The sequence below is a fragment of the Manis javanica genome, chromosome 7 (genome assembly GCF_040802235.1).
Source record: "Manis javanica isolate MJ-LG chromosome 7, MJ_LKY, whole genome shotgun sequence".
In the NCBI taxonomy this organism is placed as follows: domain Eukaryota; kingdom Metazoa; phylum Chordata; class Mammalia; order Pholidota; family Manidae; genus Manis; species Manis javanica.
The window spans coordinates 102941717-102968764 of record NC_133162.1 but is presented as its reverse complement, the minus strand read 5'-3'; the positions used below and the strand labels follow the sequence as shown (position 1 = coordinate 102968764).

Genomic DNA, 27048 nt, shown 5'->3' with positions numbered 1-27048 from the left:
TCCATACTGCTTTCCACAATGGTTGAACTAATTTACATTCCCACCAGCAGTGTAGGAGGGTTCCCCTTTCTCCACAGCCTCGCCAACATTTGTTGTTGTTTGTCTTTTGGATGGCAGCTATCCTTACTGGTGTGAGGTGATACCTCATTGTAGTTTTAATTTGCATTTCTCTGATAATTAGCGATGTGGAGCATCTTTTCATGTGTCTCTTGGCCATCTGTATTTCTTTTTTGGAGAACTGTCTGTTCAGTTCCTCTGCCCATTTTTTAATTGGGTTATTTGTTTTTTGTTTGTTGAGGCGTGTGAGCTCTTTATATATTCTGGACGTCAAGCCTTTATCAGATCTGTCATTTTCAAATATATTCTCCCATACTGTAGGGTTCCTTTTTGTTCTATTGATGGTGTCTTTCACTGTACAGAAGCTTTTCAGCTTAATGTAGTCCCACTTGCTCATTTTTGCTGTTGTTTTCCTTGCCCGGGGAGATATGTTCAAGAAGAGATCACTCATGTTTATGTCTAAGAGGTTTTTGCCTATGTTTTTTTCCAAGAGTTTAATGGTTTCGTGACTTACATTCAGGTCTTTGATCCATTTTGAGTTTACCTTTGTATATGGGGTTAGACAATGGTCCAGTTTCATTCTCCTACATGTAGCTGTCCAGTTTTGCCAGCACCATCTGTTGAAGAGACTGTCATTTTGCCATTGTATGTCCATGGCTCCTTTATCAAATATTAATTGACCATATATGTTTGGGTTAATTTCTGGGGTCTCTAATCTGTTCCACTGGTCTGTGGCTCTGTTCTTGTGCCAGTACCAAATTGTCTTGATTACTATGGCTTTGTAGTAGAGCTTGAAGTTGGGGAGTGAGATCCCCCCTACTTTATTCTTCTTTTTCAGGATTGCTTTGGCTATTCGGGGTCTTTGGTGTTTCCATATGAATTTTTGAATTATTTGTTCCAATTCATTGAAGAATGTTGCTGGTAATTTGAGAGGGATTGCATCAAATTTGTATATTGCTTTCGGCAGGATGGCCATTTTGACGATATTAATTCTTCCTAGCCATGAGCATGGGATGAGTTTCCATTTATTAGTGTCCCCTTTAATTTCTCTTAAGAGTGACTTGTAGTTTTCAGAGTATAAGTCTTTCACTTCCTTGGTTAGGTTTATTCCTAGGTATTTTATTCTTTTTGATGCAATGGTGAATGGAATTGTTTTCCTGATTTCTCTTTCTATTGATTCGTTGTTAGTGTATAGGAAAGCTACAGATTTCTGTGTGTTGATTTTGTATCCTGCAACTTTGCTGTATTCCGATATCAGTTCTAGTAGTTTTGGAGTGGAGTCTTTAGGGTTTTTTATGTACAGTATCATATCATCTGCAAATAGTGACAGTTTAACTTCTTCTTTACCAATCTGGATTCCTTGTATTTCTTTGTTTTGTCTGATTGCCGTGGCTAGGACCTCCAGTACTATGTTAAATAACAGTGGGGAGAGTGGGCATCCCTGTCTGGTTCCCGATCTCAGTGGAAATGCTTTCAGCCTCTCGCTGTTCAGTATAATGCTGGCTGTGGGTTTATCATATATGGCCTTTATTATGTTGAGGTACTTGCCCTCTATTCCCATTTTGCTGAGAGTTTTTATCATGAATGGATGTTGAATTTTGTCAAATGCTTTTTCAGCATCTATGGAGATGATCATGTGGTTTTTGTCTTTCTTTTTGTTGATGTGGTGGATGATGTTGATGGATTTTCGAATGTTGTACCATCCTTGCATCCCTGGGATGAACCCCACTTGGTCATGGTGTATGATCCTTTTGATATACTGTTGAATTCTGTTTGCTAATATTTTATTGAGTATTTTTGCATCTACGTTCATCAGGGATATTGGTCTGTAATTTTCTTTTTTGGTGGGGTCTTTGCCTGGTTTTGGTATTAGGGTGATGTTGGCTTCATAGAATGAGTTTGGGAGTATTCCCTCTTCTTCTATTTTGTGGAACACTTTAAGGAGAATGGGTATTATGTCTTCTCTGTGTGTCTGATAAAATTCCGAGGTAAATCCGTCCGGCCCCGGGGTTTTGTTCTTGGGTAGTTTTTTGATTACTGTTTCAATTTCTTTGCTTGTAATTGGTTTGTTTAACTTTTGTGTTTCTTCCTTGGTCAGTCTTGGGAGGTTGTATTTTTCTAGGAAGTTGTCCATTTCTTCTAGGTTTTCCAGCTTGTTGGCATATAGGTTTTCATAGTAGTCTTTAATAATTCTTTGTATTTCTGTGGAGTCTGTCGTGATTTTTCCATTCTCATTTCTGATTATGTTGATTTGTGTTGACTCTCTTTTTCTCTTAATAAGTTGGGCTAGAGGCTTATCTATTTTGTTTATTTTCTCAAAGAACCAGCTCTTGGTTTCGTTGATTTTTGCTATTGTTTTATTCTTCTCAATTTTGTTTATTTCTTCTCTGATCTTTATTATGTCCCTCCTTCTGCTGACTTTAGGCCTCATTTGTTCTTCTTTTTCCAGTTTTAATAATTGTGATGTTAGACTATTCATTTGGGATTGTTCTTCCTTCTTCAAGTGTGCCTGGATTGCTATATACTTTCCTCTTAAGACTGCTTTCGCTGCATCCCACAGAAGTTGGGGCTTAGTGTTGTTGTTGTCATTTGTTTCTATATATTCCTTGATCTCTATTTTGATTTGTTCATTGATCCATTGATTATTTAGTAGCATGTTGTTAAGCCTCCATGTGTTTGTGAGCCTTTTTGTTTTCTTTGTAGAATTTATTTCTACTTTCATACCTTTGTGGTCTGAAAAATTGGTTGGTAGAATTTCAATATTGTGGAATTTACTGAGGCTCTTTTTGTGAGCTAGTATGTGGTCTATTCTGGAGAATGTTCCATGTGCACTTGAGAAGAATGTATATCCTGTTGCTTTTGGATGTAAAGTTCTATAGATGTCTATTAGGTCCATCTGTTCTAGTGTGTTGTTCAGTGCCTGTGTGTCTTTACTTATTTTCTGCCCGGTGGATCTATCCTTTGGGGTGAGTGGTGTGTTGAAGTCTCCTACAATGAATGCATTGCAGTCTATTTCCCTCTTTAGTTCTGTTAGTATTTGCTTCACATATGCTGGTGCTCCTGTATTGGGTGCATATATATTTAGAATGGTTATATCCTCTTGTTGGACTAAGCCCTTTATCATTATGTAGTGGCCTTCTTTATCTCTTGTTACTTTCTTTGTTTTGAAGTCTATTTTGTCTGATATTAGTACTGCAACCCCTGCTTTCTTCTCACTGTTGTTTGCCTGAAATATGTTTTTCCATCCCTTGACTTTTAGTCTATGCTTATCTTTGGGTTTAAGGTGAGTTTCTTGTAAGCAGCATATAGATGGGTCTTGCTTTTTTATCCATTCTATTACTCTATGTCTTTTGATTGGTGCATTAAGTCCATTTACATTTAGGGTGACTATTGAAAGATATGTACTTATTGCCATTGCAGGCTTTAGATTCGTGGTTACCAAAGGTTCAAGGTTAGCTTCTTTAGTATCTTACTGCCTAACTTAGCTCGCTTATTGAGCTGTTATATACACTGTCTGGAGAGTCTTTTCTTCTCTCCCTTCTTATTCCTCCTCCTCCCTTCTTCATATGTTGTGTGTTTTGTTCTGTGCTCTTTTTAGGGGTGCTCCCATCTAGAGCAGTCCCTGTAGGATGCCCTGTAGAGGTGGTTTGTGGGAAGCAAATTCCCTCAGCTTTTGCTTGTCTGGGAATTGTTTGATCCCACCATCATATTTAAATGATAGTCGTGCTGGATACAGTATCCTTGGTTCAAGGCCCTTCTGTTTCATTGCATTAAGTATATCATGCCATTCTCTTCTGGCCTGTAGGGTTTCTGTTGAGAAGTCTGATGTTAGCCTGATTGGTTTTCCTTTATAGGTGACCTTTTTCTCTCTAGCTGCCTTTAAAACTCTTTCCTTGTCCTTGATCCTTGCCATTTTAATTATTATGTGTCTTGGTGTTGTCCTCCTTGGATCCTTTCTGTTGGGGGTTCTGTATAATTCCATGGTCTGTTCGATTATTTCCTCCCCCAGTTTGGGGAAGTTTTCAGCAATTATTTCTTCAAAGACACTTTCTATCCCTTTTCCTCTTTCTTCCTCTTCTGGTATCCCTATAATACGAATGTTTTTCCTTTTGTATTGGTCACATATTTCTCTTAGTGTTGTTTCATTCCTGGAGATCCTTTTATCTCTCTCTATGTCAGCTTCTATACGTTCCTGTTCTCTGGCTTCTATTCCTTCAATGGCCTCTTGCATCTTATCCATTCTGCTTATAAATCCTTCCAGGGATTGTTTCACTTCTGTGATCTCTTTCCTGACATCTGTGATCTCCTTCCGGACTTCATCCCACTGCTCTTGCATTTTTCTCTGCATCTCATCCCACTGCTCTTGCATTTTTCTCTGCATCTCATCCCATTGCTCTTGCATTTTTTTCTGCATCTCTGTCAGCATGTTCATGATTTTTATTTTGAATTCTTTTTCAGGAGGACTAGTTAGTTCTGTCTCCTTCTCAGGTGTTGTCTCTGTGATCTTTGTCTGCCTGTAGTTTTGCCTTTTCATGGTGATAGAGATAGTCTGCAGAGCTGGTACAAGTGACCGCTGGAAGAGCTTCCCTTCTTGTTGGTTTGTAGCCTTTTCCTGGGAGAATAGCGACCTCTAGTGGCTTGTGCTGGGCAGCTGTGCGCAGACAGGGCTTCTGCTTCCTGCCCAGTTGCTTTGGGGTTTATCTCCACTGTTGCTGTGGGCTTGGCCTGGCTGGGGCTGTTCCTCCAAAATGGTGGAGCCCCGTTAGAGGGGGAGCAGCCAGGAGACTATTTATCTCCGTAAGGGGCCTCTGTGCTCCCTGCTGCCCAGGGGGTTAGAGTGCCCAGAGATCCCCAGATTCCCTGCTTCTGGTCTAAGTGACCTGTCCTGCCCCTTTAAGATTTCCAAAAAGCACTCTCCAAACCAAAACAACAACAGCAACAATGAGAGAGGGAACAGAAAGGAAAAAAAAAAGAAAAAACACGCGATTTTTTTTTTTTTCCTCAGGTGCCGGTCCCAGGCACCCGCGCACTGGTCCTGCTGCCCTGTCTCCCTAGCACCAGGGTCCCTGTCTTTTCAATGCTTCCAAAAAGCACCCACCCACCGGTCCCGCAGGGAAGGAACGCTCAATATTCTTGGTCCTCAGGCACTGGTCCCACGCACCCGCTCACCAGTCCTGCCGCCCTGCCTCCCTAGCACCGGGGTCCCTGTCCCTTCAAGGCTTCCAAAAAGCACTTGGCAAAAAGAGAGAAAAAAAAGGGGAAAAACGCGCGATTTCTTCCGTCCTCAGGTGCTGGTCTCAGGCACCCACCCACCGGTCCCACAGGGAAAAATGCGGGATATTCTTTGTCCTCAGGTGCCGGTCCCAGGCACCCGCTCACCAGTCCCGCCGCCCTGCCTCCCTAGCACCGGGGTCCCTGTCCCTTTTAGGCTTCCAAAAAGCACTCGCAGAAAAGAGAAAAAAAAAAGGGGAAAAACGCGCGATTTCCTCTGTCCTCAAGTGCCGGTCCCAGCCACCCGCTCACCAGTCCCGCCACCGTGCCTCCCTAGCACTGGGGTCCCCGTCCCTTCAAGGCTTCCAAAAAGCGCTTGTCCATTGGCCTATTTTTTATGACTACTGTTTGTACCACATGGGGCCATGTTTTCCATTTGCTCCCTCTTGTGACTCTCTCCCACTACTCAAAAACAGATTATCTATGGTGCGGATAAAATGAAGGTTCCTGTGGCCCGGATTCTCACCTGGCCCTGGTTGGCTGGCTCACTACACACGTGTGGGCAATGTGTTGTTATTGATTCTGTATCAAGAGCTCTGCCCAGTGCTCTGGGTGACACGGTGGCATGGCTGCAAGGCTGCAGGATTGCAGAGCAGAGGCTGGAGTGGTGGAAGCGCCAAGGACAGAGACTGAGACGGCTGTATGGGTTGAGAGGCCCAGAGGCAGAGATCAGCTTGCTGAATGCAAACTCACTCTGGATGGGATTCTAGTGATTGACCTGCCATGGTGGGAATAAAATTGGGTATAACCCTTTCACCTCAAGAACATTCTACTATCTTTCCTTTGGTCAAATTAAATCCATAATTTGACCAGAGCTGAAATCCATTGGCAAGACATATGTAATAATCTCCATTAATGTGATTAGCCAAGAGTTAAGTGTACTTTTTAAAAGTTACTTGGATTGTCTTTTTTGAAGAGTACATTTTCCTTTTCCATAAACTAATTGTGCTCATTCAGCTCATTTATAGGTCTTATGATTTCTCCATAAAAACTGTATTTCTGTTAACTTTACCTGCTGAAATAACACAAACTGTAAGTATTCAATATGTAATACTTTCCATTTCTTCTAACTTTGGTACCTATATGAATGAAATACTAACTAAAGCATTGAACCAAAACTGTGATTAGTTCCCCATTGATCTTTTAAAGATCAGTTGACCTTTTTTTTTTAAGGTATTATCGATATATACTCTTATGAAGGTTTCACATTACAAAACAATGTGGTTATTACATTTACCATATTATCAAGTCCCTACACATACCCCATTGTAGTCACTGTCCATCAGTGTAGTGAGATGCCACAGAGTCACTATATGCCTTCTCTGTGCTACACTGTTTTCCTGTACCCCTCACATGATGTATGCTAAACATAATACCCCTCAATCCCCTTCTTTCTCCCTCCCCACCTGCCTTCCGCCACCTCTCCCCTTTGGTAACCACTAGTCCCTTCTTGGAGTCTGTGAGTCTGCTACTGTTTTGTTACTTCGGTTTTGCTTCACTGTTATACTCCACAAATAAGGGAAATCATTTGGTACTTGTCTTTGTCCACCTGGCTTATTTCACTGAGCATGATACCCTCTAACTCCATCCATGTTCTTGCAAATAATAGGATTTGTTTCTTTCTTATGGCTGAATAGTATTCCATTGTGTATATGTACCACATCTCCTTTATCCATTTATCTACTGATGGACACTTAAGTTGCTTCCATATCATGGCTATTGTAAATAGTGCTGTGATAAACATAGGGGTGTATATATCTTTTTGGATTTGAGAACTTGTATTCTTTGGGTAAATTCCAAGGAGTGGGATTCCTGGGTCAAATGGTATTTCTATTTTTAGTTTTTGAGGGACCTCCATATTGCTTTCCACAGTGATTGAACTAGCTTACATTCCCGCCAGCAGTGTAGGAGGGTTCCCCTTTCTCCACATCCTTGCCAGCATTTGTTGTTCTTAGTCTTTTCGATGCTGGCCACCCTTACTGGTGTGAGGTAATATCTCATTGTGGTTTTAATTTGCATTTCCCTGATGATTAGTGATGTGGAGCATCTTTTCATGTGTCTGTTGCCATCTGAATTTCTTCTTTAGAGAATTGTCTGGTCATATCCTCTGCCCATTTTTAATCGGGTTATTTGCTTTTTGGGTGTTGAGGCATGTGAGTTCTTTATATATTTTGGATGTTAACCTCTTGTCAGATATGTCATTTACAAATATATTCTCCCATACTGCAGGATGCCTTTTTGTTGTGTTGATGGTATCCTTTGCTGTACAGAAGCTTTTAGTTTGATGTAGTTATATGGGTTCATTTTTGCTTTTGTTTTCCTTGCTTGAGGAGTTGCATTCAGGAAGAAGTTGCTCATGTTTATATTCAGGAGATTTCTGCCTATGGTCTTCTAAGAGTTTTATGGTTTCATGACTTACATTCAGGTCTTTGATCCATTTTGAATTTACTTTTGTGTATGGGATTAAACAATATTCCAGTTTCATTCTCTTGCATGTAGCTGTCCAGTTTTGCCTACACCAGCTGTTGAAGAGGCTGTCATTTCCCCATTGTATGTCCATGGCTCCTTTATTGTATATTAATTGACCATATATGCTTGGGTTTATATCTGGACTCTCTAGTCTGTTCCAGTGATCTATGGGTCTGTTCTTGTGCCAGTACCAAATTGTCTTGATTACTGTGGCTTTGTAGTAGAGCTTGAAGTTGGGGAGCATAATCCCTCCAGCTTTACTCTTTATTCTTAGGATTGCTTTCGCTGTTTGGGGTCTTTTGTGGTTCCATATGAATTTTAGAATGATTTGCTCTAGTTCATTGATGAATGCTATTGGTATTTTGATAGGAATTGCACTGAATCTGTAGATTTCTTTTGGCATTATGGCCATTTTGACAATATTAATTCTTCCTATCCATGAACAGGGGATGTCTTTCCATTTATTGGTATCTTCTATAATTTCTCTCATGAGTGTCTTGTAGTTTTCAGAGTATAGGTCTTTCACTTACTTGGTTAGATTTATTCCTAGGTATTTTATTCTTTTTGATGCAATTGTGAATGGAATTGTTTTCCTGATTTCTCTTTCTGCTAGTTCATCATTAGTGTATAGAAATGCAACAGATTTCTGTGTATTAGTTTTGTATCCTGTAACTTTGCTGAATTCAGATATTAGTTCTAGTAGTTTTAGAGTGGATTCTTTAGGGTTATTTATGGAGAATATCATGTCATCTTCAAACAGTGACAGTTTAACTTCCTCTCTACCAATCTGGATGCCTTTTGTTTCTTTGTGTTGTCTGATTGCCATGGCTAGGACCTTCATTACTATGTTGAATAAAAGTGGGGAGAGTGGGCATCCTTATACCCACTTTGTTGAGAGTTTTTATCATACAGAGATGTTGAATTTTCTCAAGTGCTCTTTTGGCATCTATAGAGATGATCATGTGGTTTTTGTCCATCTTTTTGTTGATGTAATGGATGATGTTGATGGGTTTTCTAATTTTGTACCATCCTTGCATCCCTGGAATAAATCCTACTTGATCATGGTGGATGATTTTTTTATTATATTTTTGAATTTGGTTTGCTAATATTTTGTTGAGTATTTTTGCATCTATGTTCATCAGGAATATTAGTCTGTAATTTTCTTTTTTTGTGGTGTCTGCATAGTTTTTATATTAGAGTGATGCTGGCCTCATAGAATGACTTTGGAAGTATTCCCCTCTCTTCTATTTTTTGGAAAACTTTAAGGAGGATGAGTATTAGGCTTTCACTGAATTTTTGATAAAATTCAGTGGTGAAACCATCTGGTCCAGAGGTTTTGTTTTTAGGTAGTTTTTTGATTACCAATTCAATTTTGTTTCTGGTAATTGGTCTGTTCAGATTTTCTGTTTCTTTCTGGGTCAGCCTTGGAAGGTTGTATTTTTCTAGAAAGTTGTCCGTTTCTTCTGGGTTATCCAGTTTGGTAGCATATAATTTTTCATAGTATTCTCTAATAGATCTTTGTATTTCTGTGGTATCTGTAGTGATTTTTCCCTCTCATTTCTGATTCTGCTTGTGTGTGTAAACTCACTTTTTTTCTTGATAAGTCTAGCTAGGGGTTTATCTATTTTATTTTCTCAAAGAACCAGCTGTTGCTTTCATTGATTTTTTCTGTTGTGTTCTTCTTCTCAAATTTATTTATTTCTGCTCTAATCTTTATTATGTCCCTCTTTCTACTGACTTTGGGTCTCATTTGTTATTCTCGTTCTAGTTTCATTAATTGTCAGTTTAGACTGTTCATATGGGATTGTTCTTTCCTGAGGTATGCCTGTATTGCAATATACTTTCCTCTTAGCATAGCCTTTGCTGCATCCCACAGATTTTTTTGCAGTGTTACTGTTTTCATTTGTCTCCATATATTGCTTCATCTCTGTTTTTATTTGATCATTAACCCATTGGTTATTTAGAAACATGTGAAGCCTTCATGTGTTTATGGTATTTTTCATTTTTTTGCATAATTTATTTATAGTTTCATACCTTTGTGGTCTGAGAAACTGGTTTGTACAATTTCTATCTTTCTGAACTTACCAAGGTGCTTTTTGTGGCCTAGTATTTGACCTATTCTTGAAAATGTTCCATGTCCACTTGAAAAGAATATGTATTCTGCTGCTTTGGGTGTAGAGTTCTGTAGATGTCTGTTAGGTCCATCTGTTCTAATACATTGTTGAGTGCCTCTGTCTCCTTAATTATTTTATGTCTGATTGATCTCTCCTTTGGAGTGAGTGGAGTGTTGATGTCTTCTAGAATGAATGCATTGCATTCTATTTCCCCTTTTAATTCTGTTAGTGTTTGTTTCACATATGTAGACGCTTCTGTGCTGGGTGCATAGATATTTAAAATGGTTATATCTTCTTTTTGGATTGACTCCTTTATCATTATGTAATGTCCTTCTTTGTCTCTTGTGACTTTCTTTGTTTTGAAGTCTATTTTTTCCTGATACAAGTACTGCAACTCCTGCTTTTTTCTCTCTATTAGTTGCATGAAATATCTTTTTCCATCATTTCCCTTTTAGTCTGTGTATATCTTTGGGTTTAAAGTGAGTGTCTTCTAGGCAGCATACAAATGGGTCTTGTTTTTTTATCCATTCTGTCACTCTATGTCTTTTGATTGGTGCATTCAGACCATTTACTTTTAGGGTGATTATCGCTAGATATGTACTTATTGCCATTGCCGGTTTTAGATTCATGGTGACCAAAGAAAGGTTCAAGGTTAACTTCCTTACTATCTAAGAGTCTAACTTAACTTAATTAGTATCCTATTACAAACACAATCTAAAGGTTCTTTTTTTCTTCTCCTTTTTCTTCCTCCTTCACATTCTTTATATATTAGGTATCAGATTCTGTACTCTGTCTATCCCTTGACTGACTTTGGGGGCAGTTGATTTAATTTTGCATTTGTTTAGTAATTAACTGTTCTACTTTCTTTACTGTGGTTTTATTATCTGTGGTGACAGCTATTAAATCTTAGGAACACTTCCATCTATAGCAGTCCCTCCAAAATATACTGTAGAAATGATTTGTGGGACTTAAATTCTCTCAGCTTTTGCTTATCTGGAAATTATTTAATCCCTCCTTCAAATTTAAATGATAATCTTGCCAGATAAAGTATTCTTGGTTCCAGGCCCTTCTGCTTCATTGCTTTGAATACATCATGCCACTCCCTCCTGGCCTGTAAGGTTTCTGCTGAGAAGTCTGATGATAGCCTGATGGGCTTTCCTTTGTATGTGATCTTATTTCTCTTTCTGGCTGCTTTTAGTAGTCTGTACTTATCCTTGATCTTTGCCATTTTAATTATTATATGTCTAGTGTTATCTTCCTTGGGTCCCTTGTGTTGGGAGATCTGTGCACCTCCATGGCCTGCATAAGACTATCTCTTTCCCCAGATTGGGGAAGTTTTCAGAAAGTGTCCTGAAAGACAGTTTCTATTCCTTTTTCTCTCTCTTCTTCTTTTGGTACCCCTGTAATGCAAATATTGTTCCATTTGGATTGGTCACACAGTTCTCTAAATATTTTTTCATTCTTGGAGATCCTTTTTTCTCTCTTTGCCTCAGCTTCTTTGTATTCCTCTTCTCCAGTTCCTATTTCATTTATCGTCTCCTCCACTGCATCTAATCTGCTTTTAAAACCTTTCATTGTATGTTTCATTTCTGATACTGTGTTCCATAATGATTGGATCTCCGACCATAATTCATTCCTGAGTTCTTGAATATTTTTGAGCATGTTTACGATTTTTATTCTGAAATCTCTTTCAGGAAGATTCATGAGGTCAATTTCATTTGAATCTTTCTCTGGTGTATTTATAATTTTGCTTTGAACCAGGTTCCTTTGATGTTTCATATTTGTATATGGTGCCTTCTAGTGCCCAGAAGCTCTACGCTCTGGAGTTGCTCAGCCCCTGGAGCAATGTCGGGTGTCCCAGGGGAAATGTGTTGGTGCCTGGGGGGAGAAAAGTGCCATCTCCTGCTTTCTGGCTGCTATGCCTGTTTCCACCGCCTGAACCAGTGGGCCGAGCACACAGGCATAAGCCTCTATATCTTTGCATTTGTAGCTGCTGTAGGCAAGGTTTCCCTCTGGCTGGCCTGACACCATGGCAGGGTTTGTGAGTCAGGTGCCGGCTGGCTGGCTGGGAGGAAGGTGCAGCAGTCTGCATATCATGGAGGGGGTCCTTGGAACTGCGTAGCCAGCCAGGACTCTGGAGTGCCTGAAGATTGTGAAAGTTCCCAATGCTGTTCCATGAGGTTTATTCTTTCCTCCAGGTGTATGCAGTCTGGTGCAGCCCTCTTTCCTGTTGCTCTTTCAGGATTAGTTGTATTAATTATATTTTTGTATTATATGCATTTTTTAGGAGGAAGCCTCTGTCTCACCTCTTGTGCTGCTATCTTTAATCCAATCCACAGCTGACCTTTTAATGGAATAATAGAATGTGAAAGCTTGCATTGGCTAATAGGATAAAGCAACCTGCTAAAAACCATAGTTTTAACATTTCAGGTTTCTAATGTATTCTACTATCATAAAATAATGAAAACTAGCTATGTAAGAACTGAGCCAGATGTTCTTAGGACCTTGTTTAAAAAAATATTTGAAGAGACTACCACAATGAAATGGGAAATATGAAGGTGCTGTAGAGTGTTTTCTAAATGGATAAAAAGTCTTTGTGAGAAATTAATATTAATTACTGAGGTCCTGTAAGCCATTTCTCTGGCAGATTACAATAAAAGATTCAGTAGTACCTTAAACAGTCTGTTGTTGACATTATAATTATTCTCCTATTTTAGAGGAGTGAATAATTATTATAGCAAATACTTTAACTTCTCATACACATAATAACACTCATTCACTGGAGAAAGAGAGGAATACAGGGATTCCAATCACAGAGGAAAAAAAAGAATTCTTCTTGTAAATAGTTTTTTTTTTCCCATCCTGTAATTCTGTAAAAATCTAATAAGGTGAACCAAAAGAGCAGTAATATGTACACTCCTTAAAAAAAGAAAAGAATGGAATTATAAATACTTTCAAAGGAAGCTGTTGTAAATTCTGTAAGAAAATAAATTTTTGAATTTATGGTTAAGGAACAAAAATGACTACCCAGATTTGAATATGAACTTTGGGAACAATCTATGGGCTGCTGGGAGAGGGCAAAAGTGAGACTAATGAGACTAAACAAAGTTGGTGGTGAGGGAAAGAAAAGAACAGACAGAGTGAAAAGTTCTTTGAAGAGATAAGGGGTAATAACTATGTATGAAATGCTTAGCAAAAATATATAATTTTTTATGAAGCTGCTGCATTGACTACTAGGAGAACCAAGGTATGAGATAAATCATAAATTAGGTGGGCAGTGCAGTAACAGAGACAACAGGGTGGAGAAGGCAGAGCAAGTGTTAACCTTCATAGTCAGTATACCTGAAGTCTAAGACTGGAGTGAAAGAAAATAAAAGATCTTCTTGGAATCCTCTACAGTATGGAGCAAGGAGAGAGATATAGTGACTTGAACTTTGAAATGGAAGCTAGGTCTGTTGGATAAATCCATTCATTCTCCACTGGTCATTGTGGGGTAAAGACAGAAAAGAACAGTTGGGTGTAGAAGTGTAGAATGGTGAATAAATCCATCTAGGGACACTCTAAAGTCTGTAGCTTGGTTCAGGGCAGAGAAATGGGAGTAAAAATTCCTGAGAGAAGTGAAATCCTTCCCCTTCCTAGTATGAAATGTACCGTATCCACAGAACAGAGAAAAATACTTTACATTTCAATTGAGTAGGAAGGCACTTAATAAAATTGACTTTTGAGAACCCCCAAAGGGATAGAATAATTAATAGCTACTGTAAATTGTGATCAATTAACATGATAACAGAGAAAGATCTGTGACCAGGGAGAAGAAGGAGTCATTGACTTCTTATAAAAGGACCTAGTGGTTGGGGTAAATGAAACTGTTTTCTAAATAAATTGAGAATTGAGCATTTTGACCAAAGAAACTGGAGACAACAGTTGAGGTGAGGGACAGTGTCTGAGTTAGGCCGTTGACTGTAGGTACTGAACTTACTTGGTTTGTCACTCAATGTCTTGCTTTCCTTGGTCAGGCCCCATTATCATCTGATATTCAAAGACTTCAGAGGAAATGGTTTCCTGAATAGCTTGTCAGAAGTCAGAAAGTCAGTGAGTCAGAAAACCATGTGAAAAGGCCTTTTTCCCACTGAAGGAACCATTGCTAATGAATGACAGTAGTAAAAAAACAGCAATCACTGTTTACTCCTGGTAGTGGTCACCCACTCCTGGAGTCCACCCTGAGGAAAAATTATCTTGCTCAAACATCATTTATATTCTGTCATTCTCCTCAAGATCTACAGAGACTTGCAATTATTTGGGAATCAAATTAAAGCCAGTCCCTCTGGGATCTATACCTCCCTCCCTCCCTCCCTCCCTGTGTGTAAATGCCCAGTGTTATTTAACAGTCTTGCCTGTTTTACACTAGCTGAGACAACCACACTCTTAGTGTCTTTTAGCTTTAGCTTCCCCCACCTAATTATCTGCATTGAGATGCTTGTCACCTTCTTCATTATTAAATGAAATCTGTACTATGACTAACTCCCAGCACATGTACAACCTCCATCTTAGAGACATTATATTTCATCTCATACTTTTCAATCCATTATAACTATGCTGCTATTGTAGGGGAGGAAAATCTCTACCTTTATTGGGACTCTGCCTGGGTCTAAGAATTAAGCTAATATAAAAAGATTAGCAGAAGACCAGCATACAAATGTTCTGAATTTTTACATGTACATGGGAGCCTTCCTAAGGGAATAAAGACCCAAAGTGGCCAGAGTTGGAAGTTTTAATTTCTTCGAGACAAAGAGACAATTTGTGAAGAACTGAAAAGATACAGGGGTAGTAAATGGTGAAGAAGTAACTAGAAAGGTAAGGGTTAGTTTTACAAGGGTTGTTCATGTAGATTTCTTGGACCCAAATTCTTTCTCTGAGGATAAGAATCCTGGGTCTGAGGAGGGCACCCCTCAAAGCAGGGTTTTATAACCTGTTGCAGAGAAGAAGGGATGGGAGGGTCACAGTGACCTTTCTGCTTCTACCATTGTCTCAAATTCCTTCAGTTTAAGACACTGACAGTTGGTATGCCAAGGTGCCAAATTTTGGGATAACTGTCCTAAACCCCATCGCTGTTGAGTATGACTAATTCATGGATGCACAAAATGTAATGATGAAAGAGACCTTAGCATTTCAGAAGGAGTTCCAAAATGAGTAATTGTATTTCCCAAAATTGCAGAGGAAGTTAATGGGGGAACTCAGACAATTGTAATCCAAACCACTGGCCTCATGCTTTGTCCACTACAGGAGTCACAAGGGTGAGAATCAGGACACTTAAAATGATGAAAAATGTGGGAAGTGGATCAATGTATAACTTCCTGTCCTGTATTTTTTTCACCTGTATTATAAAATTAAAATTGTATTACTTTATCTTGTGAATGCAATATTACTTTTTTATTCTTCCCTTGTAGCCCCAGTTAATAAATAACAAAGATCATTGGCTAAAAGCACAAGGCAAGTTAATTTTCTCTCTTTGTAGGGTGTCATAATTTGTTATAATTTGTTCCAATGTGCCTTTATAACCCTTGGCACTCTTGACATACTAAACCTGCATTTTATCATGCTTTTCAACACAACGTACCTGAAAATACCCCTTCCATAAAGTTCACATCTGTATCCTTTTGCTAAGTAATAAACATGTACATAATTTTTACCTATGGAAATTTAATCTTACAGAATGACTCACCTGTGGCACTTCTTTGCCTGTCTAGCACTTGGGACTTTTTAAGATCCCCCAAAGTACTCATCTGTCTTTTTTACCCCTTGAAATTTCTTTCCTGACTCCCCCCTCAATACCCCATGGCTGTGTCCTTTATTTATCTCACCATTTTTTCCCTCCTCTTACCCCCTTTTTTTTTAAAAAAAAAAAGAAAACAAGCTCTGTAACTTTTTTTGTTAGACTAAAAGCTGTCTCTCTTGGGCGATGTTATCAGCACTGTAGATGTATATTGGGCCGCTTCTATCCTGGCATCTCAAAATCTGATTCTGATTCTTCTGTTACAGCCAGCAATACAGGCTTTAAAAAAATCAATTCTGAAGTTCCTTATCTGTTTCTCTGCTTCTAGGATAACTGAATCTTTCACAACTAATGGAGATATTGAATTCAGGGAGCCTTACAGGGAAAATATATTGCAATTTGTGTAGAAAGCAAAAATGAGGCTGCAATTAGATGTAATAATTATAGCTTAACTTAGAGCCATTTTGCAGTGGCTAGATAGAATTTAGCTAATACAGAGTTTTTCCATTAAAAACTAGTTTTCATGAAAACATAACAGTGTAGTTTAGTTGCTGATGTGTTCAGTTTATGGACTTCTGAAGAAAAAAATCACTTGTCAATTTTAGATTCTCAATAGGTAGCAAGAAAATTAGAATGGTTATTCCTGGTCTCTGTATAATCTTTAAATATTTCAGTATATATTGGGTGTTGATTGATGAACACATGGTGGAATCTGTGATTGGATACTACTTAATAAGCAAATCTAAGCAGATTTTGAAGTTTTGAATTTATTATTAAGCCTTAATGCCATGCTTTAGGTTTGTATCATAGAATCAAATGTATTTATCTTTCTACTAATTTGTTTAACTCAAGATTTTGCTGCATAATATGAAGCCTGTTTGCCAGATTCCATATTTCTTGAAGGAGTTCATATATTTTTACATCAACACCTAGGAATATCATTAATCCTTATGACTTTCTCTAATAGCCTCTGTTCATTTCTACCTTTTAGATCCCTTTATTATTCAATAGTATTAATATTTTTCTTAGGTTCTTTTATCATAAAATATTATTTGACAAGAATATTTTAACTTAAACACCTCAGGAAATCTTTTAAACAGAAACATAGAGTGAATACCTTTCCATATATTATCATGCATCTCTTAGGCATCAAGCTAGCATAGAGTACGTATACATGAGTTGACGCTTCATGTCACTCACTATGTAGGGCTTACGTGGAGTGCATAGAGCGTATTTGGGAGGTGCACCTCTTGTTAGGGTGAATGTTTCACATAATATATGACCCTGCATAGTGGCACTAGGATTTTCACAGTAAGTAAAGTCCTTTCTATTCCAAATTATTTGGCTCTTCTGTAACTGAATATGCCTTAGTATCACTGAAGTATGTACAATCACCAAATATAATTAGACCTAGGATAAAGGTATTTATTGACTTTCTGTATTTGATACTGAGTGTTAATATCTTAATACCAACCCCTGAAGTTTTGGCACACTACAGATCAAGCCACCTGTTTAAAATCATACTGGGTGGTAGGATTAAGAAATAATGTATTTTAGGGATTTCCAAACCCAGTTATATGCAGTCTAGAGGACATTTGTGATTAAATTAGTCTCATGCTTTTACTAAAATACGATTTAAAATGTCTTTCCCCTTAGTATTAAAGTTTTATCTATTTAAAAAGCACATTTCTATGCTTTAAAAAATATATGTAACTATAATATTTAATATGTAGTGATTATTAATGACTAATATTTTTATAAATTTATCAAAAGTAAACTATGTTAGGCAATATATGCTGTATAATTACAGTTAGCCGTATTTTATTTTTATATGGGACTTAAAAGTTTTTATAGCGATTTGTTATACGTATTTCACTCCTTCCTCACAGTGAACCTATGAAGTTGGCTTGGGTGATTTTACTCTTTCCAATATTCAGAGGAAGACAGCTTAAAAGAGTTAGCTTGTAAGTTACGTGGCTTGTCCAAAACCACTTGACCAACAAATGTGCAGTTTAAACTAGAAGCTGGTAGCATTCACCATTCTCTATTTCAGTATTTCCCCATTTGTACTTAGCCCCTTAGTCCAGTTCTCTTTCTCCACAGAGTGAGTGGATGATCTTCACAAAGGCTTTATCAGATCCTATTGTTCACTCAGTTGAACGTTGGTAAAAAGTTACTATTTACTCAGCTTATCCTCACCTCCTTAATATGACGGTCATGGTCCCCTGTGGCCTAGCCTTGCTCTTCCACCTGTACCATGTGCCACTTCCACCCCCTTGCTCACCAGATTCGAGGCACGCTGAGATTTCTTCCTTCTTCCCTTAGGTGACTAAAGACCTTCCCATTCGCTACTCACTCTGCCTAGAGTGCTGGTCTTTTCTCCTTACCTAGTAACTCCTAGTTATCACAGAGGTCTCAGCTCAAATGTTAACTCCTCAGAGAAGCCTTCCCCTAACCTACCAAATACAATCAGTTCTTGCTGTCATCCTCCAGCAAACCCTTAATTATGCATCTGCTTATACTTATATAATTATCTGTGTGATAGTTAATTTAGCAACTGCCCTTTCCACCAGTAAGTCTATTGCTGTCATGAACCATGTCTATTTGACTCATCACTGGTCTCCTGCTCTGGTCCAATGTCTAGCGCATAGTAGATGCTCAGTAAACATTTGTGGTCTGAGTGAACAAGAAAATCCTTGTGGGTATGTACATAGCTCTTTTTCCAAGCAGAGTTCTCACTTAAATTAGGAAATACTATCAGAACCTTTAGATTTTTCTCCATTTCCTGGGAACATGAAGGTAGAAATGGCTTTTTGAAACTTGAAACAATTAAAGTGAGTCTAAGAAAATTATCAGGAGAGAAGTTTAAAAAATAAAATGGATGACTCAGGGAAATTGTGCTGCCTCCTTCCCTGGAGGTTTAACTAAAGGACAGAAACTAAATTTAAGGCTATGTGAAGGTTCTGAGATGTAGCCAAGACCATTTGGTAGGACAAAGAATTGGACTTAATCTACCTTTCTTTTTGTTTTTATGTTTGATTCTTTGTCAAAGGCCAGACTCTTTGCTTGTGCCTGAATAGGGATAAGATTTGAAATTCTACTCTTGATTCAGATTTCTTTCTCTCCACCATGATGTGCAGCTCAGCTATAAGGTAACATAGGTGTTCTTAAAAATCCCTGCATAAGGCTTGTGGGAAAAATGGAACTAGGGACACAATACTCAAAAACTTTGTCAATGACACAAAAAAGATAAGAATCTAATAAAAATGGCAGCTAAATTTTACATGTGTTAAGTGCCTAAGAAATGCATAAATAATACAATAAATATGCTGCTTTACATTTAAAAAGATGTGTGATTTGCTTGTGGAAGCAGTCATTAGGAGGGCTGTCGCTTGTGAGTTACTGTGAAGCAGTGGAAGGAAGGCTGCCTGAAACTGGAGGGCCAGCTGTACCTACCACCAGATGTGGATGGGGTGGCTCATGTCACGCACATGCTGGCCTGAGGGTGCTGGTCAGTCTACCTGAGATGTATGTGATTTGTGTATTTCTATGCTAAGTGCAGCAGGGTGCAGTTTTTTGTGTACACTTCATGCCTCTCTTGAATGAAATCAAGCATAAACAAATGTGAAATTGGTGTCTTGTTCAAATTGTCCCCTAGTAATACATCAATTGCATTGGAATAAATTTGCACTTTTAAAATAAGTGTAAGGAGGGGGTCCAGGATGGCAACAGGAAGATAACAAACTCACTTCCTCCCATAGACACATTGAATCTAGGCTAAATAAGGAAGAATTTCCTCTGAAGAAGACCTGAAAATTAGCTGAACATCCTCACATTAAATGAGAAAGAGGCCATTTCTAGACAAGTAGGAGAGGCTGAGGTGGAGTCTCACCATAAACTCCACCCCCAGTGTGGTGACCCACAGTAAAGAGGGAACTTACAAATTCAGAGCTTCCCCTCTACGAGTGAAGAGTAGGTACCCTACATCAGGCACCCCAACTCTTAAGACCTGTACCTGAGAGATGACCCCCCAAAACATCTGGCTTTAAAAGTGATTGGTGCTGGAGTCTAAGAGACTGAAAAGGCCATAGTGAACTGAAAACCTGCTCTTGGAGGGCCCATGTGCATACTCACTTCCCCGAGTACCAGTGTGGGAGCAGCAGTTTGGAAAGTATGCAAACTAAATGTGAATGAGATTGATTTGTTAGTCTTAAAGTGTCCATCAGAGGGATAGGAGCCTGTTGGGAATCTCCCTGGGATGAAGGCTCTGGTGGGTACCATCTCCCCTCCTGCCCCTCTGCTGTGCCCCACAGTGTCAGTGTCTCTGGGTGGGGGAGTTTTATCCACATCTGGTACCTCAGTTTTTGTGGCAGCAGACCTAGGGACACCCTTGAGCACCTGGCTCTGGAGGCCTGGGGGCTTGTGTTCCTGGATGCCATGGGACTGTAACAGTTGGAGAGACAGTTCCTGCCAGATTACCACCCACAGTGTACTGCACAGATAGCAAATTGAAACACCCCTCCAGTCGTTCTGAGGAGGAAGCCTATTTGTGCATCCAGGAGCTTTTTCCTGACAGACAGGCTCATGGTCTCACTCACAGGTCTGTGAAAGTGCTTTCAGGGTTCTAGTCCCAGGCATGGGTAATATAGCCAAAGGAGGATGTTTAGGGTTAGAAGAGAATAAAGGTGAGACAAGAGCCTTGGGAAATTTTAACTGGTAAAAATTGGGCACAGGAAGAGGGACCAGGAAATGTGTCTGAGAAGGATCAGAAAGAATCTAAAATCATGCATCAAAAAGAATAAAATATTTATACATAACTTTAACCAAGGAAGTGAAGACCTATATATAAGACGTTAATGAAAGAAGTCGAAGAAGACACAAATAAGTGGAAATATGTTCTGTGCTCATGGATTAGAAGATTAATATTGTTGAAATGTCCATATTACTGAAAGCAACATACAAATTCACTGCAGTCCCTATCAAAATTCCAAAGGCATTTTTTCATAGAAATAGAACAATCTTAAAATTTATGTGGAGCCACAAAGATTCTGAATTGCCAAAGTAGTGTTAAACAGAGAAGAAAGCTGGAAGCAGCACGTGCCCTAATTTAAAACTATATTGCAAAGCTATAGTGATTAAAGCAATATGATATTGGCATTAAAACAGACACATATATCAATGGAACAGAATAGAGAGCAGAAATAAACCAACATATGTATGTATATAGTCAATTAACTTGCACCAAAGGAGCCAAGAATATACAATGTGGGAAGGACTGCCTCTTAGGTAAATGGTACTGGGAAAGTTGGATAGCCAAATGCAAAAGGATGAATCTCGACCACTGTCTAACACCATATACAACAGTTAACTCAAAATGGATTATCGACTTGAATGTAAGATCTGAAACCATAAAACTCTTAGAAGGAAAGTTAGGTAATAAGTCTCTGAGCTTAGGTCTTAGTGATGATTTTCTGGATCTGACTCCAAAAGCAAAGGCAACAAAAGCAAAAATAAGTAAGCAGGATGACATCAAACTAGAAAGCTTCTACACAACTAGGGAAACCATTAACAAAATGCAAAGGCATTCTACTGAATGGGAGGAAATATTTGCAAATCATATATTTACTAAGAGGTTAATGTTCCAAATACATAATGAATACATACAACTCGATAGCAAAAACAAACAAACAGTCCTATTAAAAGTAGGCAGAAAATCAGAATAAACATTTTTTTCCCAAAGAAGACATATAAATGACCAACAGGCACATGTAAAGATGCTTAATGTCACTAATCATCAGGGAAATGCAAATCAAAACGACAGTGAGATATCACCTCACACCTGTTAGAATGGCTATTATTAAAAAAAACAAGAAATAATTAAGTGTTGGTGAGGATATGGGACAAAAAGGGAACCCTTGTGCAATGTTGGTGAGACTGTAAAATTGTTGCAGCCACAATGGAAAACAGTACAGAGCTTCCTCAAAAAATTAAAAATAGAACTATTATACAATCCAGTAATTCCACTTTTGGGTATTTATCCTAAGAAAGTGAAAACATTAATTTGAAAAGATATACATACCTCATGTCCATTGTAACAGTATTTACAGTAACCAAGCTCTGGAACTGACCTAAGTGTCCATCAATAGATGACTAGATAAAGAAGCTGTGATATACACACACACACATGCCTACACACAAACACATACACACTAGAATGATATTCAGCCATGAAAAAGAATGGCATCTTACCATTTGGGACAACATATATGGACCTTGAGGGCATTATGCTAGGTGAAATAACTCAGACAGAAATAAATACTCTGTGATCTCATTGATCTGTGGAATCTAAAAAAAAATTGACAAAATAAAACAAGAACAGTAAACAAACTCAGATGGGAGAACAGACTGGTGGTTGTCAGAGAGGAGGGTGGTAAGGGTGGGCAAAATGGGTGAAGGGGGTCAATAGAGTATAAACTGCCAGTTATAAACTCAATAAATCATGGGGATGTAATGTATAGCATGGAAACTATAGTTGATAATATTGTGTTGCATATTTGAAAATTGCTGAGTGAGTAAATCTTAAAAGACCTCATCACAAGAAAAAAAAATTTTGTAACCATTTATGGTGAGAGATGGTAACCAGACTTACTGCAATGACCATGTCACGATACATCCGCATATCAAGTCAGTATGCTGTACACCTGAAACTAATCAATGTTATATGTCAAATATAAAAATTAAAAAGGGTAAAAGGAAAAAAATGTTTTAGTACAACTGACTCTAGCAGAGAAAAAGGGGGTGCCGGGGGTCAGAAAAACCTGATTCTGTTCCCAGAGCTGTCGTTTCTAACAATGGGACCTGGGCAGACTCCTTCCTTCTCTTGATGCCGTTTTCTTCAACACTGAATGTACTTGGTAACAATGACTTCGCTGTGCTCTTCCGAGGACAAGATGCAGCAATGAAGGCAGAAGCATTTTATAAAATGTAAAGTGCTCTCCAAGTTTAAGATTTTTCTCATAGAGTGAAAGCAGCTAAAGAAGAATGCAGGGTTGAATGTTCGAACCCACTCAGAGGCAGCTTTTGTTGAGAAAAATATGCGAATTGCCTGTTGAAAGAGAACCTATGGCTGTAAAGGAAAGGAAGAGAATGTGGCTGGCAAAGCTTCTGTGAACATGTTTTTAACATCCCTTCTTGTGCTCCTCATAGGTGTAGTGATTTGGGTGCAACAGTAAGATAAGCTGCAGAGGAGAAAGGGAAGAGGTGAACTTGCTAAGTGAAACCAGGAGAAATACAAATGTGGTCCCCAGTAAGTTTTGAAAAACATCTCAGAGCTGCTGTAAGATAACTTCTTAAAGCCAGAGCAGCTCAGTGGTCCAAAGGAAAGAGAGATGTTGCCATAGAAACTTGGCTTCCTCAGCTTTATGACCCTGATTTTGGTGATACCACCTTGTCCTTACTGTTCTGGAGTACCTAGTGTGCCGTAGGAATAACACCGAAGCATTCTCTGTCTTTCACTTTCACTCTCCCTTCTGTGAAAGATTCAGAGCATATCTTAGAGAGAAACATCAGAATTACTTTGGGGAAAAATCACTTTATACCCAGGATGTAGCTGTGCTAGTTTAACTGAAATACCTTTTGAAGGGAATATATTTTAGTAAACTTTTGCCTTCATTATGCTCAGAATTCCCTAGAATTTTCTCTCTGTTGTAAGGGTATCATTGTATTCACATTTGAAAAGGCATTAACAAATTGAATAGAGAGGATTTTGGAAAAGGTTCATTTGGAAAAGGTTCTCCCTTATTAGATTTTGGAGACTTTTCAGTATGGCTTTAGTTCTTCAGTAGGGTAAATCCATTCTTCACTTTTGATGGAAGGAGGGGAGATACTTTCTCTGCGAAAGTTCACTTCCGTCATAGGCTGTGCTTTTGAAAATACTCAACATATATTTTTTTGCCTGTTTTTCAAAACCCAACCTTCCAAATTCTATACTATAGGTGCTTTGTCCATGTTCCTTCTAGTCCAATGAGTCTCTAAAAAGAGGAATGTTGATTGTTTGTAGTAACTGAGTAAAGAGTTTACTTTTCTATTATTGTGAAATATATGTTATATAAAATTTGCCATTTTGGGTATTTTTACAGAGATTTATCTTTAATTAGCACATTTCTTTTCCAAAACCATGCTTTTCTTCTTTCCCAAAGCTGCTGGAAAGTTACAGAATAAAGACTTGATTTTTATTTCATTTTCTTTCTGATTTTTATAGAAATAACTGATTGTGGGGATAAAATGGAACATTCATGAATTAGAGACATAGACAGTCCAGCCTGACTTAGCAAAAGGCCAGCTCTAGAATCAATAGCAGATATACTTCAGTACTACTGTGTATTGGGTAATGTGCTAAGTACAAAATACATATGCACATTAGAGGGAGTCTTAATCACAAGTAACTGTTTATATAGTTGGAAAATTATGATAAAGGCACATGAAAAATAATAATAGAAACAAACTAAAAACCTAAAGGGTAGTAAACAGCGTAGTAGGTGCTGTTGGAAATCAGAGAAGGGAGAGAAGGATGATGTGATAAAGGAAAAGTTCTAGAGGAAATGGCTTAAAGCTGAGCCTGGGAAGTACCCTAGGCTTTGAATAGAGAGACCCAGAGAGCTTTTTAAGGAGGAGGAAGAGCATGGTCAAAGGTGCAGAGGCAGGGGGATGTGAAAGTATTTTTAAAGGCCCTTGATTTATTTATAGATTCTGGATGTTTCTTTCGTGGTTCTCTAGAGAACTTTTCTCCCATGAGTTAGAATTGGAGAAAATTCATTTTTTTCCTCTCACTTCCTATGAATATGCCCCATGCAGGGGGTCAGACTTCATCGTGGGCAATGCATGGTATTGAGTCATAGTGTCTTCTTCATTGGAAACTTAGGTCTCCGCTTCCCTTCTTTCCCTTTAAGAATATAGGTCCCTCATAATCAGGCATTGAATCTTTTCTTTTCATCACAGATTATATATTCTCTATGCAGAGATCTTAATTTTGTAACAGCCGTCACCATACTAGCATGACATGCCAAAAAAAAAAACTGGCCTGGCCAAGTCAGTAATGTCAGAAGGATCTGAGCTTACAGGCTTTCCACCGGTTCCAGGAATGAGTTTTTGCTGAACCATCTATTCTGCATCATCCCTGAATGCTCACTTTTAATCCCTGACGCCCATTTGTGAACAAGCTAGTATTCTAGGATTATAAATTAAGTGGGTGGTTGAGACTATTTTTATATGTGAAAACCTAATTGGACAAATAAAAACTAATTCTTTAACCTTATTCTTATCAGCTCCATGGTCTAAGTTGTAATTCCTGGTCCTTCTGTAAAAATCAGTATATTCCCTTGAAAGCATATACCAGAGTTTAAAAAAATAATTCTGAACAGGCACTAATGATCTTACTCATTATTACTTGAATTATTATGCATTTGATAGTATTATTGGGTCATAGATCTTCATATCTCCACAGGAAGCCACCTGCTTTAGTGGAAATTACTCAAGCATTAAAAGTCAAATCAGTCAGGACTGAAAAATCTGTTACCTTCTGGTTTTTAGGAAAAATTACTTAGTGTCTCTGATCCTTTGTTTCCTTGTCTATAATAAGAGATTGATAACAGAACCTACTTCATCAGGTTGTAATGAAAATGAAATTAACTTCTATATAAAGTCAAAGTCAGCACTTAGTAACCGACAGCTATTAGGAATTATTTTTGCCATAATATTTAAGAAACACCTTCTTAAAAGGCATTCCCTTTGTGCCTTTGATAGCATGAGAAGCTGATACATGAATTGGAAGAAGAGAGACACTTACGTCTTCAGAGCAAGAAGCGGTTGCAGGAGGTGACGCTGGAGTCGGAGCGCAACAGAATTCAGATGCGAGGCCTTCAGCAGCAGTTCTCCAGGTATTGTTCTGCACTGAACATCTTGCTTTGGGAAGTACATCTCTCCTGCACCAGTGACACTTTTGCTGGAATTTCCATTGTGCAAGCCTCTGTTGCATCTGAGGAGGGAATTTACCAAGAGTTCAGACTTCTTGTCTTCTGACCAAGACATCCTGTTGCATTTGGACCAATTTTTTGGAAATCTCCATTTGCACATCACATAGCCTTGGTTTTATTGAAATTGGTTGTCTTTTCGTCTATGGCTTTCTGAAGGATTTTCCAGTAAATTGTGGAGGCTTTATGGCCTTATTGGCCTGTTCTGTGAAAGGCCAGCCAGCAGGAAGATATTCCACTGGTTATCATAATCTTCTACTAAGGTAGAGAGTGTGAATCTAATCTCCCAGTAAGCTCTTACTCATTACTCAGGGCAAATATTTAGGAATGGTTTTGAAAAGATCAGAGTTCCTTTACTTTAAAAAGTAATTTGAATTTGAAGGAAGATTCTGAAAAAGTGACTCTTCTTAGAGTTGATTCCAGCATTGTTGGGATCTCTCAGCTTCCAAGTATAGTTAATATAGGACCAGGTGAAGATTCAACCTATTATTTAAAATCTATTTAGGTCCATGGAAAAAACTCAGACTTGTGTGATTACAGTTCTGGGACCAGATAGGGGTACCCTGTGAGGGACAGTTTGCTTTCCTTTCTACATTTCACTTTACTATTTATAAACCAGGAAAATAATTTAGTTTCTTTTCCCCTTCATGAGGTTACCTCAGGCAGAATCAAGTTTGAGAAGCTGTTCTGAAGTTTTCATGAGCAAACCGTGTGGGTCTTGTTGATTTACTACTTGGAATTGGATATGACTGGTAATGGATAGTACAACTTCCTCAGTACGAGGCTTTCCTAATGACAGCTTAATTTTCAGATGTGTTTCAGGGAGAGACCAATGTTGGCCCTCTTGGTGATTTATCTTATTGTGGTTAATTCCATGAATGCTTTTGACTTTGGTTTAGAGGCTTCTTGGGGGAACAGGGTAGGAAGGATGGATGGCTCCTCTGTGTTCAGAGGCATGATTTAACACCCTGTTCAACTCTCTGAGCCAATGATATCACACAGGTGCTGTGGAAACGCACCAATCAATACTTTAACAAATGCATGTCCCACCCCTCACAGGCTATCACTCACACAGCCTTGTGGTCCATTTTCATTATGTTTGATGGCAACTCTCACTTTTGTCTCCTACCTTGAAATAATAGATCCTCTCTATCCCCTCCCGAAGCAACTTTAAAACAAGCACTGCTTTGTAATACTTACTATTTTAATGATATAGGGAAGGAGGAGGCAGACGCTACCCTTGCACTGTCTAATTGAGATGTCTCTGTATTCAAGCTGTTGATTTACAGGGCATGAGGCACATGGTACAATAAATTATTTTCATATGATGCCAGGT

At 38.5% G+C, this 27048-nt stretch overlaps 1 protein-coding gene across 16 annotated transcripts in view; it reads left to right on the top strand.

The window, feature by feature from the left end:
* The window catches only part of NCKAP5 (NCK associated protein 5), a 942960-nt gene that overhangs the window by 524324 nt on the left and 391588 nt on the right, over positions 1-27048 (top strand). For all 16 annotated transcript variants that reach the window (XM_073241351.1, XM_073241347.1, XM_073241344.1 and 13 more), the window contains one exon: positions 25486-25619. In XM_073241351.1, coding sequence (XP_073097452.1) covers positions 25486-25619 — 134 coding nt within the window. The remainder of the gene's footprint in view (positions 1-25485; positions 25620-27048) is intronic.